The following is an 18947-nucleotide window of genomic DNA, read 5'->3' on the forward strand; positions in this document are numbered from 1 at the left end:
TCGGATTGCCATCCAGCATCCAACAGATTTACACCTCGGATATGGATTTCGGATGGGCAAATTTTCTATCCATCATCCACCGGATAATATCCGACAATCCGTTGGTTATCCATTGGATGGTAGGTCAAGAAATTCTGACATTTAATAGGTACTTTCTGAGCTATTTTACAAGAAAAATAAATAAATAAAAATCCTAATAATAATAATAACTCGGATACCCTAAAAGTCCAAAAACAATAGGACTCCTCATACATGGCGGTCGTTATTGGTGTTACATCCATGCCGGACCGACTGGTCACAATCACTTTCATTCTATTCTTACTTACTCCACTTACCTTAATCTCCGTACTACCCATTAAAGCCTAGGCTATCGGCTTGGGAGTCGGCGGTCCGAATGCGGATCCGACTATTGGATCCGTCTCGGACCTTGTACATTCTATCCTATATAAGATGTACGACTTAGTAGTTACATTCTTTAGAATTAAACTCGACTCTGGTTTCCCAGTGACCTGGTCTAAGGCATTTTGACTCAGGGAGCCGTTGTCCAATAACTTCGGCTACTGTCAAGACTCCGTCATTCTCTTCAACCTCCTTCACTCTCCTCATCGCTCTCCGACACACTCCAATCAACTCCGTTTCTCTCCTCTCTTCATCTTAGATCATTCCTCTTTTAGTATATCCTTCAGTACATATCTTATATCTTATCTTATCGTTTCTCCCTTCAGTTCCGTTCGGTTCCGAGTCATTCCGCACGTCCTTAACAATTGGTCACTCGACCATTTTTAGTCGTTGTCCCGCATGGCAGCCAGAGGGACATAAAACATGAATTTGATTGGTAATTTATCACAAATAGCCTCAGACAGGCAAATTGTTGAAATACAACTAGTTTTATTTATTTCAATAAGTCCTTCACTGTTTTCGGCGAGTATGTATGGCGGATGGGCATCTCGGCTTTCTATCCGCCGGATGATCTGCCATCCGCGGATGCCGGATGGCAGGTGGTAGCTACTCAATCCGGTCGGATACATCCGTATCCGATCCGAATCCGATACGCCAGGAGCACTACTCCAAGGTCGCCGTTATGCGTTACAGTTGCCTATTCTGGCGACGACCACTTTTCTTCGCCACACATGTACTTACAGACCCGGTGAGAGAGCTGTGTATCTCACCACAAAAAAGTCGTACGCGTCACCGTGATGGTGGTGGACAATTCTGTTTACAACGAGCGATTTTGATCCGAGCATTCAAGCTCAAGGTCCAGCTATTAACCTCTTACTGTAAGTGGTGATCTTGATGGAGAGCTTTTGCTCCCTACTAGTTCGCCCTCGAGTCAAGGTATTGCCCTGATGGTGTTGGTTCTGTACTCGTCAAGGTTCGAATTGGGTTCGAATTAGCCGGAGTGCCGGCCAAGATAGATACATTTGAATGAGAGTCTATCGTAGGCATCGCTACGATGTAAGGTCGGGACTGTTCTTCAGCAATTTTAGGTTTCGTGAAGAGGTGAAGATGGTTATTAGTTGACTCGCGCCTGCTGTAAGTACCGTTTACGCGCTTGGACTGACATCAATCAATCCATCGTGATCGCAGCTCACCTTCTTTCCCTCACCTCAACAGCACATATCTCCGAGTTGTACTCAATCTCAAAATGGCCCACCAATCACCTATGATTGCTATCCCGAGGAAAACCACAGATGAAGTCGACTGGACTACTCCAATTCGTAACCTGATCGCACAATCCTATGGCGAAAGTCCAGACAATTATGCTACAGAATGTGGTACGTTACAACGATGTAGGCAAGATGCAGTTCGCGGCGCAGGGAGCGAGCTGACTGGTGCGTGCGCCTCTACATCCACTTCACTTCAACCCTTTCATCTGACCGGTCCGATCAGCTAGGGATCTCCTCTACAAGTACTTCGGACAGTTGGAGTTGCTTGAACTGCGGTTTTCAGAAATTAGGGTCAATTTCCCATGGCGCGATGCCTTCACAAATAAACTCATCACTCAAACATCGATAGCCTACGAGAAGGCTTCCATCTTATTTCAGATAGCCGCAACGCACTCCGCCATTGCATCCTCCCAAAGCCGTTCAGATCCAGAAGGGATAAAGCGCGCGTTCCACTACTTCAAGACATGTGCTGGAATGTTGACCTACATCAACGAAAACTTTCTTCATGCCCCCTCGACGGACCTCAGTAGAGAAGTAGTCAAGTTTTTGGTGTCGGTGATTCTGGCACAGGCAACTGAGGTGTTCTTCGAGAAGTGCACGGATGAGAAGAAGGGTGCCGTACTTGTGTCCAAGATTGGATCACAAGCGGCGTCAATGTACACGTCTCTGGCGGAGGAAGTGAAGGAGTTCATGGGCAAGGGAATCTTTGATAGGAACTGGGTGACATTAATCCAGGTAAGTATCTAGGACTGGATACTGGTTGGACCAAATTCTGAACCGAGGCGTAGATAAAGGCCAAATACTTCTCATCGCTTGCCCAATTCTATCGCGCCAATGCGGATAGCGCAACAGGGAAACATGGGGATGCCCTCGTTCGATACACTCTCGCAGAGACACTAGCCAAGGAAGCTTCTCGACTAGCAGGTTCATTCGCTTCTGGTTTCTCGTTTACCCTGTCTCCAACACTACCTGCCGATGCGGGAACTTCCATTCAAGAGCGGACGAAGGTCCATTTAACGCTCTGTACGGATCGCAAGAACGAGGCGCAGCGCGAGAATGATCTCATTTACAATGCCGTGCTACCAGCGGTAGAAGCCCTTCCCAACATCGACAAGACCGCCGTTGCATCCCCGATTCCTATTCAAGAGGTATATGGGACTCCTGATGTGCAAAAGACTATCGGTCAAGACATCTTCATTCGTTTGATACCATTAAGCGTGCATGAAAGTGCCAGTGTCTATTCCGAGGAAAAGGCGAAGCTTGTGCGAGGAGAGGTCGAAAACGCAGAAAGTGCTGAAGTCCAGGTGAGGAGCGCGCTGGAGGCTTTGGGAGTAAAAGAGGGGCTGGTCAGGTTCCGCGCCATGGCGGAAGGCGAAGTTGGAGGAGAGGAGGAAGTACCCTTGGATGTACGAAGGTGGAAAGAGGACATTGTGATGATTGAAGAACGGGAGCCTGTCGAGAGTCTTTTGAATCAGTTGGTGAAATTGAAGGAAAATGTGAGGCAAGAATTGGAGGACGTTTCGAGGGATCTGGAGATCGAGTCAAGAGATTGCGAGATAATGAGAGTCAAGTATGAGCATCTGTGGACGCAAGAACCGTCTGCTGGTCTCACGAAGGAGATTAGACAGGATTTGAAGTCACATTTCGGTAGCCTGGAGGCAGCAGGCAGTTCAGATGAACAGGTACTCGCGCTATGGAACTCGGTGAAAGGCGATGTAGGGCTACTTTCGAGCGATCACATTGGTGAAGTTTTCAGGCAGAGTACCGAACAGGCAGCTGGAGACAATCTACTGGATCTTGATGTAGGGAATGAAGGCGATGAGGCCCATGAAAGAGGAAAAATTGGCCATCTCGTTTCGGAAATTGACGAGCGACTCGGACGCTTAAACAAGATTGCAAGGGAACGGAACGAGATCCTCAAAGATCTCAAGGAGAAGGTACGTTCTGCGAAGTGCCTTTCCGGGTTTTCTGACATTGCGTAGATACAAACGGATGATGTCTCTCATCTTTTACTTCTCAACCGACGAAATACTGGGGTTGAGCCTAAGCTATTCGCCGCTGAGCTGGAGAAGTTCAGTCCATACCAGCACAGATTAGCAGGCACCGTTCAACACCAAGAAGGGATACTACAGGAGATCAAGTCGCTTTTCAAAGCTCTCAAGGATCTCGCAGGCAGGGGTCCGGGTGCACGCAAATGGGAAGAACGTGAGAAGCGAAAGAAGAACGCGACTCGCAGGTTCCAGCGGGCGAGGGATGGGTACATGGAAGTAAGAGACGGCCTAGCGTAAGTCGTCTGCCCAGTTGGATTTCATTGCGTACTAACACTTTTTATAGTAAAGGCCTCCACTTCTATAATGAACTAACTGCTTTGACATCTGAGCTACGAAAGAATGCCAGGTCTTACGCCTCGAGTCGTATTTCAGAACGAGACAAATTAGCTGGTCGACTGGAAATGGAGAGGCGGCTTTCTGTGCCATCTGGTCCACCTCCGTTAGCCGCGAAACCTCCCGTACCTCCTCCACCATCATCTTCTGGAGCTGATTTGAGCTCCTTACTTACCTCTATGAATCTGAGAGACGGGACTTCTACATCACAACCATCTTTGCAATGGCCCAGTGCACCTTCACCACCTGCACACACATATCCAAAACCCTCCCCACAACAATCATACTCTACGTCTCCGGCTCAACCTCGCAACCAATACAATACTCCTCCCCCAGTTCAACAGAATTCATACAATGCCCCCCCTCCTCCTGGTTCTCAACAGCCTTTCTCTAATTTCCCGCCCCCATCAAGTCAGTACGGTTCTACACAGTACTCTAACCCAGTGCTCCCGCCCCCTCAGCAGCAAACTGGTTCTTCCTTCCTACCCCCACCACCGCCACCTCAATCCTACAACCAATCCTCTTTTTCTCCTCCTCCACCTCAAAGTGATCCATACGCCAGTCTTGGCCTGTTCAATTCAGAATCATCGTTTTCTACCCACACCCCTCCACCTTCGCAGTCAAGTGCGTATAGTTTCTCACCTCCCCCTTCGCAACAACAGTATCAGCCACCACAGCCACCACACCAGAGTCAGCAGCCGCAACATCAGTATGGCATGCCTCCTCCCCCACCGCCTCAACATGGAGGATATGCATCGATCCCACAACCGCCGCAGCCGTACCAACCTCAAACACAAGGGTATAGTAGATATCAACAACAGCAGGGGTACGGACGGTAGGTTGAGTTTTGAGTAATCTAAAGTACTAGCAATGACGTACTAGAAAGTTGTCCGTCATTGTATATGGTTCGTGTACATGTCCGATCCAGGGATTTTTTCTGTGGATGCATGTAAGAGATAGCGCTTGATATTGCGCTTGTAGTAGTAGGTTGTAGGCCCCTCGAACCGTTTTTCACCCGTTGAGTAGTGTATCAAACCATCCTGGCAGTGATGTCACAAGGTTCGCTCGTGGCCGTTTCTCGCTTGAAGGCGAGTCACTGCAAACGGGTGAATTCCAGCTGCAAATTTAAAGGTACAGAGACGCTGTCAATAATGGACGGACAGAGCTTTGGCCGGGAGTCAATACTATAGGAGGCGACGTAACGCATAATGGGGGTCTGTCCCGTCGCCTAAATACCGTTATGTAACGCATAACGGAGGGCCTGTCGCCCAACTGTCGCTAATGAAGGAGCGTTACATGGCTAGGTGAATTCACTAGTTATTGTTGTAAGTACATGTGTGGCGAAGAAAAGTGGTCGTCGCCAGAATAGGCAACTGTAACGCATAACGGCGACCTTGGAGTAGTGCTCCTGGCGGATCGGATTCGGATCGGATACGGATGTATCCGACCGGATTGAGTAGCTACCACCTGCCATCCGGCGGATAGAAAGCCGAGATGCCCATCCGCCATACATACTCGCCGAAAACAGTGAAGGACTTATTGAAATAAATAAAACTAGTTGTATTTCAACAATTTGCCTGTCTGAGGCTTTTGTGATAAATTACCAATCAAATTCATGTTTTATGTCCCTCTGGCTGCCATGCGGGACCATGACTAAAAATGGTCGAGTGACCAATAACCAGCATGATGACCGCCATGCATGAGGAGTCCTATTGTTTTTGGACTTTTAGGGTATCCGAGTTATTATTATTATTAGGATTTTTATTTATTTATTTTTCTTGTAAAATAGCTCAGAAAGTACCTATTAAATGTCAGAATTTCTTGACCTACCATCCAACGGATTGTCGGATATTATCTGGTGGATGATGGATAGAAAATTTGCCCATCCGAAATCCATATCCGAGGTGTAAATCTGTTGGATGCCAGATGGCAATCCGATCCGATAGGAGCACTATCTTGGAGTTGCTAACATTGGAAATCCAAAATAATGGCGTAATATGACAGTATTGTGATCATGATGGAATGAAGTGGTCCCTGAGCTCTTAGATCCAACATGGGCTGTGAATTATAATGGCACCAGAGTTCCATAAATCGACGTCCACTTGACGAAACTGAGGACGACCAGAATTGTACTGGTAATAATGCTGTGTAACACCACTAAATATGGCTAGCAAACACATCTCAAGCATGAAGTGCACAAACCAAAACCACACCAAGAAGAGTGCACACAAGTGTATGGGGTGGAGGTCAATATTCTTAAGGCTTTAGTTTTCACTAAGAGGCACCAAGAAAGATAGAATATGGGGGGTCTTTGGTTTTATAGAAGTTTAAATCAAGGTTCTTTCACTATAATCAAGTGACAATACGATTCACAAATCCCAAAATTCGATATCTGACTTTTCAACAAAGCTTTTACAAGTCTTTGCTGAAGTTCGGTTCCAAGTTCAATATCCAAACTAGACAATAGCAATCCAAATTGACTTCAATATCCAGAGTTCAATTCCAAGACAATATGCCAATACCAAATTCAATTGCAATAATCTAATCTATCTTTTCCAAACACAGAACACCAACTTCAGTGAAGAGTGGGGCAAAGGTCAAATCTTGAGCGAATCCTAGTAGGTGAACTGCGTCTCCACTTGTAGGTTGCTGGGGAAAATCCCTCTTTCCTGCCCTCCTTATATACGGTTTTTCTAATAGATAATAGTAAAAGTCCAAAATATGTATGAAACTGGTAAATAATAATGAAATCCCTTTCAGTCGAACAGAAACTTGCTTAATCAGGTATAATACAAGAGTTTTATGTGTAGAAGTGCCAAATAGAATATTAAACTGAATATCTGTTCCTTGTTTCCTGGTTGCGATGTAGGGACTTGACTTCGCTGAAGTACCCGACATATCCGCATTTTCCTGTTTTCCTAGGGAACGAGTCCCTGTTTCAGGTGTATCCATTCTTCCTGTTCCTGTTCTATTCCTTTTTGGAGAAGATCTAGCCTCAATTCTAGGCCCTGTCTCCAAGGTTTCTCTCTTGAAATCAAATGCCACGTGTACTTTGCTAAAGTCTGTGTTTCCTTGGTTTTCTGAGAAATTCCTATCCTTTCCATTTTCCGTTTGTGTGAATTGGATATTCCTTCCTTTATCCTTGTTTGGATTTCTATATCCGAGAATTCCATATATCCGAGCAGTCCAACCAGACTTTGTTGAAGTTTCAATAAAGTGTATAATAAAATCCCTATGTTCGCTATGAGCATTCCAGGAGTAAGAGGAGGCCTTCCAATAAAAGAACGAAGTGTTACATCCATGCCGGACCGATCTGGACCGACGTGTCACAATCACTTTCATTCTATTTTTACTTACTCCACTTACCTTAATCTCCGTACTACCCATTAAAGCCTAGACTATCGGCTTGGGAGTTGGTGGTCCGAATGCGAATTAGACTATTGGATCCGTCTCGGACCTTGTACATTCTATCCTATATAAGATGTACGACTTAGTAGTTACATTCTTTAGAATTAAACTCGACTCTGGTTTCCCAGTGACCTGGTCTAAGGCAGCTCGACTCAGGAAGCCGTTGTCCAATAACTTCGGCTACTGTCAAGACTCCGTCATTCTCTTCGACCTCCTTCACTCTCCTCGTCGCTCTCCGACATGCTCTGATCAACTCCGTTTCTTTCCTCTCTTCATCTTAGATCCTTCCTCTTTTAGTATATCCTTCAGTACATATCTTATATCTTATCTTATCGTTTCTCCCTTCGGTTCCGTTCGGTTCCGAGTCATTCCGCGCGTCCTTAACACGAAGGTTTTTAAACGGCTGCTTCCCAAAGTTCATACAGTTTTCTAAACTTGGGCGAAGTCTCTCATCTTTCCTAATTTTGTACAGTTTGTATGGATAAAGTCTCTTGTAGAGGCTCATGCTTTAACCAGAAGTGTGGGCTCACTCTAGTCCTATTAATCCCATAATTTATAACTCATAAGTGTTAAAATTGTACAAATATGCATCTTTAAGGTCTTTTCCGATTTATATCGTGATACTGGAGCAGATAATGATGAGATGTACATCGAGAATGGGCAGTCTAAGAAGATCAGAGAATAGGTATGTACCAGTAAAATACAAGTAAATATTGTTCCAACAATGGTCAAGTAAGTCAGAGCACCAGACGGTGAAGGAGGAGAGCGAGTTGAATTGGATACCAGATTAAAACAAGGTTGCCTTTTAACATTCCTTTAAACTCTCTATCTTCCTTGGTTTTCAAGTTCAGAATCAGTGGCAGATCGCAATGCATTAGAAACCAACGACATTTTGGTGTGCTCAGTGGTGAATTCTTCTGTTATCATATCCCAATTCTGTATATAAGCCCAGGGAGCCACTTTTCGTATGTGGAGAACTACATGGCTGGCAATAATGGAGTGGAGGATGCATTCAAGGCTATGCAATAGAATTAATGTTCAAATTTGAAGCACCATGGATGTGAAAATACTTACAGAGAGACCATGATTATGAAACTGGACTGATGAGCACAGAGGCGAGGAATTAGATGTACAGTACAACTCTTGATAAGTAAATGAGTCACCAGCAGTTGGAGAATAACCACAATGTTGATCAACGACACCACTGTACATAGGACTGAGTTTCTGATGTCCTCTTAGACAACTAAAATAAGCCTCACAGAAAATTGACGTGTAGTATATGACCCCTAAATATAACGTGAGTTTGTGCATTGTAGTCAAACCCATTATAATCTTCACTGACCATCCTGGTAAACAACTTTCATGAGGTTCAATTTGCCGCCTCTCCGATCTGGTAGTACCCCTCTAATCCTGGGTATAGCCATCAGTATGAACCTGGCTTCAACAAGTTTTAGCCTCCTTAAACCCTCTATAAAGGCGCCACAAACCGGTATTAATGACGATCAACACACTCCAACTTAGGTAAAGGTCCTTGTTGTCCATTGAACAAAAACATCCTTGCAGTGGTACCGTGCCAGGCATATAGAGTTTGGGACCTAGCATATTCAGGGACATGAGTGTGGCTTTGTAGAAAGTGTTCTTCATGAAGGAACTGACAATGAATTCCTCTTACAAATCTCACAAAAAAGAACACCGCAGGAATCGAGCATGACGACGCCAACACGACCAACATAACTAGAACAGAAGGGCTATTCAGCCAAACAGCCCATATCCGCTAATGCGACTTAGTTGACTATGCTACACAGTTCTTTTTGCACTTTAAACAGTGCTACGGAGTGATATTTATCATATTAAGAACTAGAGTGAGCCCGAATTGCTAGTTAAAGCTAGTGCCACTAGTAGAATGTGCCGTAGGCGCAGCTAGACCAGTTAGAGAGAGCCGTAGATCGTGTCAGAAAACTGTATGACTGTTTGAAACCTGTAGAACACTATGAGCAGAGGACTTAAGCGGTAATTCACCAAGTTCTACTCTCTACATTCTATTATGCACTGGCATATCAAGGGATTGTACTATTAGGAGACTTGTAGTCTTCACGGAACCATTTGTAGCAGAACTTAACGGAGTCGAAAGACCTTCATACTAGGAGTATCTACTTCTATGGGGGATTTAGTTGACAAGAAATCAGACATAGGACCACGCAGACTAGGAGAAATTTGATATGACCATAGATCGAGTTCTGATCTGAGGAAAAGACAAAAAGACATGATACAGATCCCAGATCACAGATAGAGTACCTAGGAACCAGGCAGGGATGAACAACAGATCTCAGAGTCTGTGCTGTTCATGTGCTACAGCGATTTGGAACTCTGGATCCATATGCTGGAACCACTTGGACACACAAAGTCCATATGATTTGATAACGTCGAAATGCAGGATAAGGTCCGTAGGCAGGAAATACCATATGGTACGCCTATGTAGGTCCATTCTACATGCTGAAATAAGAATGAAGAACGGTCCAGATTGGTCCAAAACATATGATTCGGATATGGAAAAGCTCCGTAGACAAGATTCTGCACATGTAGCGGCCCCTAGTGATAAGATTCCACATGGATTCGTAGCTACGGTGCATTATTTTTAGAGATGAAACAAGTAGAGATAGGATTACAAAGCTAGCATAGAAGTAGTATAAAAGCAGCTCATGTATCTGTAGATAAAGTAGTACCCGTGCGTAGGAAAGTCCTGAGTGGGTTGCCTGTGAGTAACTGCTCTTGACACCAATAGAGAGATTTGCCCTGTCTTTGTGCAGTGAAACGATAAGATTTGATTTGAACTATACGAGACCGTCGAGGTCAAAACTAGAGAACTATCTGTCCGTAGGCCGCCGAGGTCTTGATTACTGTTTTGTGATCCGTCGAGGGTCTTAGCGTTCGTGTCCGCCGAGGACTTAGTTTTCGTGTCCGTCAAGGGCAATAGTCTCCAATTGTTCAAATTAGTCTTACCGTAGACGAAATTCATAGTCCCACTTAGTCCACTGGACAATAAACAGAGCCCCTACAAACCCTAGAACCCCCGTAGCTGTGGTGTTTTACACTTGCAGTTACACATTGATTTCATAAGACCTTCATATGATATTGAGACTGTGATCTTGTGTGTAACCTTTGCCAAGCAGTCCACCCTTGCAATCTTTCCTGGTGTGTGGAGTTATTGATAGACTTTACACAGAGGTTTACTAGTTTTTGGGTTGATTTGGTGTTGGTGCTACTCCCGTAGCTCTGATATTAGGTTGACTCTTGAGTAGTATACTTCACCCATTACCGTACATAACCGTACAAATGTATGGGCGTACCTGTAATACGGTACATTTAGCAGCCCTACTCACTGGTTTGGGCTAGCACTGGTTTGAAACCAAACTGTGAACTGAGTTGCCGAAACAGTTCCATAAATGGTTTGCTGAAAAAACTAAATATAGAACGGTTTCAGCCTGAGAAACCCTGTTTTTCGAACCATGTGACCCAGTGGGTCACTTGTACCTATTAGTCACAAGAAACATCACATCAGAGCACCTTACTGTCACATCAAAGTGATGCCATTTCCCATCGTTGTCACAAAAAGTCGTGAAAGGTAGTCAAAAAAGCTTAATATATTTTCTGGGAAAATTTTACTCAGGAACCGCAGTTTAACCGGTTTGGGTCAGGTTTTCAGCCCAACCCGTGTCCCTGAATAGTTCTGGCCAACCCATCAAAGCCCAAACCGGTACAAACTGCACTGAACCAAACCAAACGCGCTGATGATAACACTACTTCACACTAGGTCTGAGTCTGTTTGATTCACAGCCACCACTGAGAGCTACCAAAATAAACAAACAGCAAATTAAATAAATGTGTGTAGCACCATCCCTCTCCCTCTCCCTCCCTCTCCTTTTCTAGTCATATTCACATTGCCCTACCGTCCTTACTCAAACTATAAGTTGTTTATTTAACTTAGATAATCTCGTATTCTATTGCCATCCTCCCCATAATACAGCACTAGGGAACAAGCAGATCTGGAATCATCATGTCTGCATTGTGGGTCTGACAGATGTTCAAACTTTGCTCCATCCTCATCCATATGTATCTGTTCTCCTCTACTTTCTTATATTATTTAATTAACTATAATCCTTATTTCTAGAATTCCCAAGAGTGCATCTGTGGGCACCTGGCTGACTCTCACAACGCCGTTCTTCATGCTGGGCATAGCCATCGCTGTCAGGGAAATCCACTTCCACCGCGTGGAGGAAATTGTTTACAAGGATGCATATCTTATGATGGGGTATGTGCATCTAAAATTTATATGTTACTGTCTCTGATTAGACTGTCTCAACTACAAGTGGCTTGGGCTGAGTCTGATTGATGCAGAGCATGCCATTTTACTTGGCTGGACCACAGTATATCCAATATGGGAAATTTCACTTCTGCTGAACCGTCACAAGCATTTGCATCTGTGACACCATGGGAAGCACCTGGAGCGTTTGTTAGCATTGGGAACGTCAATGACCGTAGGCTGTCTGCCTCACAGCGTAACCTTCCAGTTCGTACATTTGGCAGCATCTTGACACACGTTCCTGGTAATGCTGTTGCTCAACGTGGTCGTCGACGCTATGCTGCTCTTAGGCCAAGTGATAGTATTATCTCAAGGACATCTGCCACGATCCGTGAGGTGCAAATAGCGATATTTATCCAACCTCAATATGTTGTGAGTATCACGCCTTGGGTTTTAAAACTATATTGACACATTCTTTGATAGAATAAACCATCACTCAATATACTGAATGTCGGCCTACCTCCATATCTGGATTTGCTGGCACAAGGTCCCCTTGCAAATGAAGTGTATCAATGATGCCAACTATAGTGGTATTATCAATGTTACGAACCTTAGCAGCGGAACTGAGATATATGAGCAAGTGAAGAATGCCGTTAGTGACATACAAGCCAGAACGGGGCTCAGCTTTCTGGCCACCTCTGTACCTGGTGACCAATGTACCCCTTGGTGTCTGATAAAAGGCAGAAACAACCCTTGACGCAGTAATACCCACAAGATATTTAAGGAGGCTGATGGATTTAACAATCCAGCCAACTGGACACTAGCAAATATCGAGAGGGTGTCTAACAGGAACTGGGAACTACCACCTCGTATGGATGGCCAGACAATCCAGACTAATATCTTTCTGGGTAAGTTATTCAAACTGTTATCGTCTTTTACAATCTGTACTAAACACACTTTCGTTTTCTTTAGCTGCACAATTTGGAATTCTAACTCAAGGATCCTGCATTTGTTTCTCATATCAATTTACAATCAACCTGGATGAAACTGAGTCTAGTGACTCATTTCCAGATGGTTATCATTTTCTGATCTGTCCCAGCGCGCCCTCTTTAACCATGACTGCAACTGCGACAGTTAATGCTTCTACAGCTGGACCATCCATGGCAGTGCAACAAGGGACACGCCGTCCGCGCTCACACTCCATGGACGCTGAGGCTGAGGCTGAGAGAATGACTAGAAGGCAAAGATTGGATGATGGGTTTGAAGACAAAATGGGAAAGTTCCAGCTCCTGTTTGAGCAGTATATCAGTGGTTCTGGTCATCCAGACCATCCCAATGTTCATACTCGAGTCAATGAAGACTTCTTCAAGCAAGTAAAAAATTCGACAATTTTTCGGTTGCAGGCTTTCTTACTCCAGGTCGCTGGAACCATAATTCTTAACAAAACTGATCCTCCCATCAAAGTGAGTTAACCTCAAAGTTATGCATAACTTTTCTAACACATTTCTTGTGATAGATAATATTCCAAGACGTCACTCCATATGCTGTCGCCTTAGAGAATGGTGGTTCACCTGTGATGATCTCAGTCTGCAACAGAATCGTTCATATTACCTTTACACCACAGATCACAGAAATGATGAGGATCTCTCTCAGTTCCAACTCGGTAATGGGCGATGACGAGCGATATATGTAACCTCGATGAAGAAGGATACAATGACCGGACGTGAAGGTGCGAGGTCGGGAGGCGTAGGTGTGACTATACCCAACAGTGAATGATGATAAGAGAGGACAGATGATGATCAGCACTGGTCTGATCAATGAGCAAGCCTAAAGAGAACCTAAAGAAAACTAATCAGCAACACAGACGGCAACGACGAACTCACCAGTCAAAGTGTAGGCAGCTGTTCTACTCTTGAGAACACTCCTGACAGCGATGAGGGTGCAATTCTACTTGGTTATACTGAGCCAAGGTGGCCAAGACTGAGAGATGAGAAGTAGGGAGGAGAATGAACTATATTTTGTGGGGAACACCCCTGTTTATATACTACTGAAAGCCTTTGTTTGTACTTATTACTATAAACCGGAACTATGGTCCATACCAAACAACCAAACGGAAACGTGAAAAACCTCCCAAACTTAGTAAGTATGTATAAAAGGAGGCTATGCGGATAGTAACGATACTGTTAAGGAAGTATGGGTCCATGAGTATGGGTCCAAAATATGAGCGCATAAGAGGAAGAAATCAAAAAGGGAATTCAATGGGGTAATCAAATCAGGCCTGACATCCGCGGGGAACAATTTAGCGCACGTCCTCGTCGCTCACAGTGAATTCCCCACAGCATTCTTCCGAGAATAAAGCGAACCGACATGGGAATGTTCCTAACCGCATGGCTGGCGTGAAGTTGAGTATGATGATCAGTCCAGAAAAGGGTGCTTGCCATCTTCGTCTGTATCCGTTGCGTGGAGGCCATCGCCATGAGAAGTTTGCTTCAGGAATGCACCACCACTCCCTTCTACTCTTCCTCTTCTCTGTTGTCTCTCAGAAACCTTGTCTGACAACGCCTTGGTCACTTTAGAAATCACCCCTTTGCCTCGGTTGTTATCGCTCTTCTCTTTCCGAAGGTCGTCTTCTCTGCCAGGAGCGGAATTGGAAGGAGAATTGCGATTGACTGATGGAGATGTGGGTGGTCTAGGGTTGTCGGCAGCATTGATCTCTGCCAGGAATTCCCAGACAGTGAGCATTTCTGTCTGATCGGTACTTCCGGATGAAAGAGTAAAATCCAATTGTGGATAGCGTCCAATATGTTCTAGACGATTCTGGAAGGGGGAGAGCTCTACTGCTGAAGCGAAAACCAACTCTCCACTGTCGGAGTCATCGGCTAATGGAAATGTTACTGGATGGAGAGAGGTGGAATGATCAATAAGCCAATCTCCCAAGTCGTTCATGCCTTTGAGAGCTGGGATGTCATGGGGTTCCAGGAATGCGGGTTCTTCAGTGACTTCATCAACATCCTTTCGCTGGTTTGAGTTAAAAGCAACTGGCGCGCCGTATTGATATCCTACCACCTCCATTACCGCCTGGGTTGTAGCATTACAAGGTCCAGTGATGACAGGAGTGATCTGGGAAAGGAACTGGGAATGTGTGGAGAAGATGGAAGGCCATTGGGGGACAAGCATATGGGACTGGAGACGAATGTACACCACTCGGCGAGAAAGGTTGGTCTGGGCAAGGACAAACACGTCATGAACCCACTCGTATACTGGACGGATAAGGATGGCACGATCGAATTCTCCTGCAGGCCCCAAAATGGCTGCTCCAAAGGTGACTGATCGGGCTGGTACGTTTTCCCTGGTATAATACACTGGGACATCCTTCAGAGCCGGAGGATGAAAGTCAGAGAGCTCTGCTTCCCAGCGACAGGATAGGAGTGTGGTATTGAGTGATGGGAACATGGGATTTCTGGAGTATTCGGGACATCGTCGTTTGTGAATGAATGACAGATGCGGAGAATCTGGATGAAGGGTGCCTGGGTTTACTTGGAGGTAGCGCTGCAAGTCACTTGGATTGTACCAATGAGCCATGGTGTGGTTCTTGGTATAATGCACAACCTTTTCCAACAACTCGTGAAACTCCTGTCCGGTACACTCCACACGTACTTGACTGAGATCGATGGTTCCATGGTTCGATGGATATTCAAGCCGAGAAAGAAAAGGATTCATAGGAAGAAAAGAAGGGGGGAAAAGGGAAAGGAATGAGGGGACGTAAAAGAGAGACGTCGTTTTTAATGGGATTTAATGGTAGATGATAGTCTGTTATGGAGTTGCTATGACTAGGAAAAATAAGGTTGATGAATCTGTTGGGAATTTACAGCAGTGGCCTGGGAACAGTTGGTGCTTGTTTTCTCAATTTTCATGTTCCCCCAGCCACCCTGTCTTCATGAACCAATGGTCGCGTTGAATGTATGGCATTAGTCTGTAGGCGGCCATGGAAACAGCCAATTCAGCCCCATCTAATTCCCTGAGTTTATAGGCTTCTCCTCGGGTCCGGCGAATGACTTCAAAAGGCCCAAGATAGCGTGGTTGTTCCTTCATTCCAATGTTTTGATCAGCCTCTGAATTGCGTACTAACACTAACTCGCCAGAATGATATTCCCTAGGAATGAGTCTTTTTGCAAACCGTTTTTCGAAGTGCAATTTGGAAGAGAATCTACTGGCTTTGAGAACTTCAGCTGCTTTAGCGATATCCTGTGGGTGTCGGTGGAGCTGTCTCATCCTTAACGTAAGAAGGTCCTCCGTTGTCATACCAATATAAAATCCTTCAACCAAAAATGTGGCTTCAAATAGATCAAACGGAAGTAAAGGTTCCGTAGCATGGAGCAGATGATATGGAGAAAAACCTGTAGATCGGTGAATTGTAATCCGATCTGCAAACACCGCTTCAGGAAGTCGCTTGGGCCATTGTGATAACCGAGTCTCGCATGCCTTGAGTAGCGCTTCTCTCAACGTAAAATGACCACGCTCAACTACTCCATTTGCATGTTTGTTGTAGGGTGAAATCCGGACTTGTGGCACTCCTAAGCGCTTCATAAGAGTATCAAATGCCCCTTTGACTTCTGATCCATTGTCGGTCACCACTTGGTGGGGGGTTCCATATCTGCAGTAAATTTGTTCCCAAAAGAATCTTGCCAGACTCTCTGAGTCAATACTGGTTAGAGCTCGGGCTTCACAAACTCCTGAAAGATCATCCCTGGCGGCTGCAATATACCGATATCCTCCTGCTGGTGGCATATACATCACATCAATGTAAATTTTTCCAAACAAAGCAACCGGAATTGACACTGTAGGAGGCTTTTCGAATCTCTTGAGACTTCTAATTTGGCATTCATGACAAGATTTGATATGATGTTCCACATCGTTTCGTAAATGTGGCCAATAGAATCGACTGCGGAGTAAATCATAAACTGCCTGCACTCCCTTGTGCCCTAAATGATCGTGTGCCAATGTAAGAATTTTAAGGCGCTTTTCAGGGTCTGTGATGACTAGTTGAGGTTGGCCATGTTTGTCACGATAGAAAAGACGATCTCCACGCATGTGATATCGGCGAGCTCGTTTAAGAAACCTCTTCTTATCTGCCACTACAGGAAAGTAAGGTGTCTCAAGAGTCTGCAAGAAATGACGTACTTGCTGCAGCCATTTTTCCTGTGTTTCCCTGGAAAGCCATACCACTGAGGGAAGTTCGAGTGCATGATACAAAACCCGATGTTTTATGGTGTGAGGAGGACTCTCTTCTGAACTCCAGTTGAATAAAGCCACTCTGTCCAACCATGTGTCATCATCGCTAATGGCAGTCTCTCCTTCAGCTAAAGGTCTTCTTGAGAGGGCATCAGGTCCTTTAAATCTAGTGGCTGGAACATGAACCAGTTCAAAGTCGAACAAAAGGATGCCTTGAATCCAACGGTTGATTGCTGCATTAGGTTGTAAATCGGGTTCCTTAATCATTCCGCGAATATACTTGGCATCCACTTCTACCCTGAGGTGTTTCACTCCTACTAAATAAATTCTCCAATGTCGAAGGGCTCTGTATAATCCAAACAACTCCAACTTGGGCTGTGAATAGCGAGATTCACTTTCGCTCATGGGAATGGATCCATAACGTGCTGGAATCTTTCTTCCTTGTTCATCCAATTGGGATAAAATCATTCCTGTACCTTCTTTACTTGAGTCCACAGATAGAATGACAATTCGGTCGCAGTCATAGTCAATGGGTTTCATTGCAGGAGCGGATGATATGGCCTTCTTAATCTGGTCAAAGGCTTTCTGCTGATTTTCTCCCCATTGGAACGGTACGTCCCTGTGATACAATTTAGTGAGAGGCCTGATGATCATGGAATAGTCTCTTATCCAGATCCTTACTGATCCACATAATCCTAAGAATTGGCGAACGTGCTTGGAATCCTCCAGAATGGGCCAACTCAATATTTTATCTGCTCGTCCCTGGTCAGGAATTCGTCCTTGATTGTTGCATCTTTGTCCCAAGATCAGGGCTTCAGGTCTGCACACCTGAGCCTTGTGACCAGAGAATGTAGCTCCAGCACATTTGACTCGGTGCATGATACGGTGTACATCATTGGCATGTTCCCAAATAAAACGCCGTATTCCTGGATTCTCTGCCAAGTGCTCTGGTCCTCCCTGGCTGTCCAAATATTGACTCTTTGGTCCTTTAATAGCCAAGTCATCAATAAAAATATTGGCCACTTCAGGAAGATCTTCTTGCAAAACAAAGGCCATACACTTTTGAAACTCGGCAGGAGAGTTGGTAAATCCAGTGGGAAGGGAGGTGATTTGGAGTAGTCCCATGGGAGTCATAAAGGCAGTGAGTTCTCTGCTAGATTCATCTATTTTCCGGGCATCAAATCCCCAGAACAGATCAAACACCGAATAACATTGTCTTCCTGCAAAGCCTTCAATGAAGTCATCAATGATTGGTAGCATTCCTGCGTCCCGTACAGTTACTTTGTTCAAAGGCTGGAGATCATGGACTATTCGTAATTTTCCGTTCTTCTTAAGGACACAAAACCACATGGATCGGTATGATGATACACTGGGTTCGTATACTCCAGCATCAATCTTGAGTTTCAACACCTCATTCACCTTGTCCTGAATTCCTGGAGGTATGGGAATATTGCGATACTGCCAAGGTTGGTGCGGAATGGTCGGAATGACATATGGTGAAAAATATGAGTCTTTGAGAGTTCCCCGTTCTATGTCTTCAAAAGCGAAAGCCTCCTGGTTTATGGATACCACATGTTGGAATAACCTTTCTTCATCTGGTAACAAAAATCCAGTTGAGTTTAAGTCCAATATTTTAAGGCGTTCATGGTCCAGACGTGAAGTTGGCTGAAATTCTGGTGGATCATATGGTAAGGGTGGTAAGGAAATCAAAGGGTCCTCTGGAATGGTGCGCCGCACTCGACTTTCAGGTGGCATGATAGTGGAAACAGGTCTGACCTTTTGAGCTACACGTTTGTACGCAGTATAGGAGAGGGATGGTTCAGTGGATTCTAGTTCGCCATCAAGAGAAGTGGGAAAAATCACATATTCATCATCTTCCTCCAATGTGAATCCTTCTGTTTTCAGAACTGCCTCTGGTAATCCTTCTACTACATGATTCCCGTTAATCCAATTTAA

At 44.8% G+C, this 18947-nt stretch overlaps 3 protein-coding genes across 3 annotated transcripts; all 3 read left to right on the forward strand.

The window, feature by feature from the left end:
• The first annotated feature begins 1551 nt into the window (after positions 1–1551).
• E1B28_003252 (uncharacterized protein) lies at positions 1552–5092 on the forward strand. The gene is made up of 5 exons (XM_043160223.1): positions 1552–1832; positions 1891–2402; positions 2456–3604; positions 3650–3951; positions 4002–5092. Exons 1-5 carry the CDS (start codon positions 1646–1648, stop codon positions 4888–4890), a joined length of 3039 nt encoding a protein of 1012 aa, XP_043002179.1. The 5' UTR covers positions 1552–1645; the 3' UTR covers positions 4891–5092.
• A 6802-nt stretch (positions 5093–11894) lies between these two features.
• On the forward strand, positions 11895–12335 carry E1B28_003253 (uncharacterized protein; the record flags this gene model as incomplete). Its single annotated transcript, XM_043160224.1, has 2 exons — positions 11895–12191; positions 12243–12335. 2 exons carry the CDS (start codon positions 11895–11897, stop codon positions 12333–12335), a joined length of 390 nt encoding a protein of 129 aa, XP_043002180.1.
• A 539-nt stretch (positions 12336–12874) lies between these two features.
• E1B28_003254 (uncharacterized protein) lies at positions 12875–13452 on the forward strand (the record flags this gene model as incomplete). The annotated part of the gene is made up of 2 exons (XM_043160225.1): positions 12875–13222; positions 13276–13452. The coding sequence occupies 2 exons, from the start codon at positions 12875–12877 to the stop codon at positions 13450–13452; spliced, it is 525 nt and encodes a 174-aa protein (XP_043002181.1).
• Between the last annotated feature and the right edge of the window lie 5495 nt (positions 13453–18947).

The sequence above is a fragment of the Marasmius oreades genome, chromosome 11 (assembly GCF_018924745.1).
Source record: "Marasmius oreades isolate 03SP1 chromosome 11, whole genome shotgun sequence".
NCBI lineage: Eukaryota > Fungi > Basidiomycota > Agaricomycetes > Agaricales > Marasmiaceae > Marasmius > Marasmius oreades.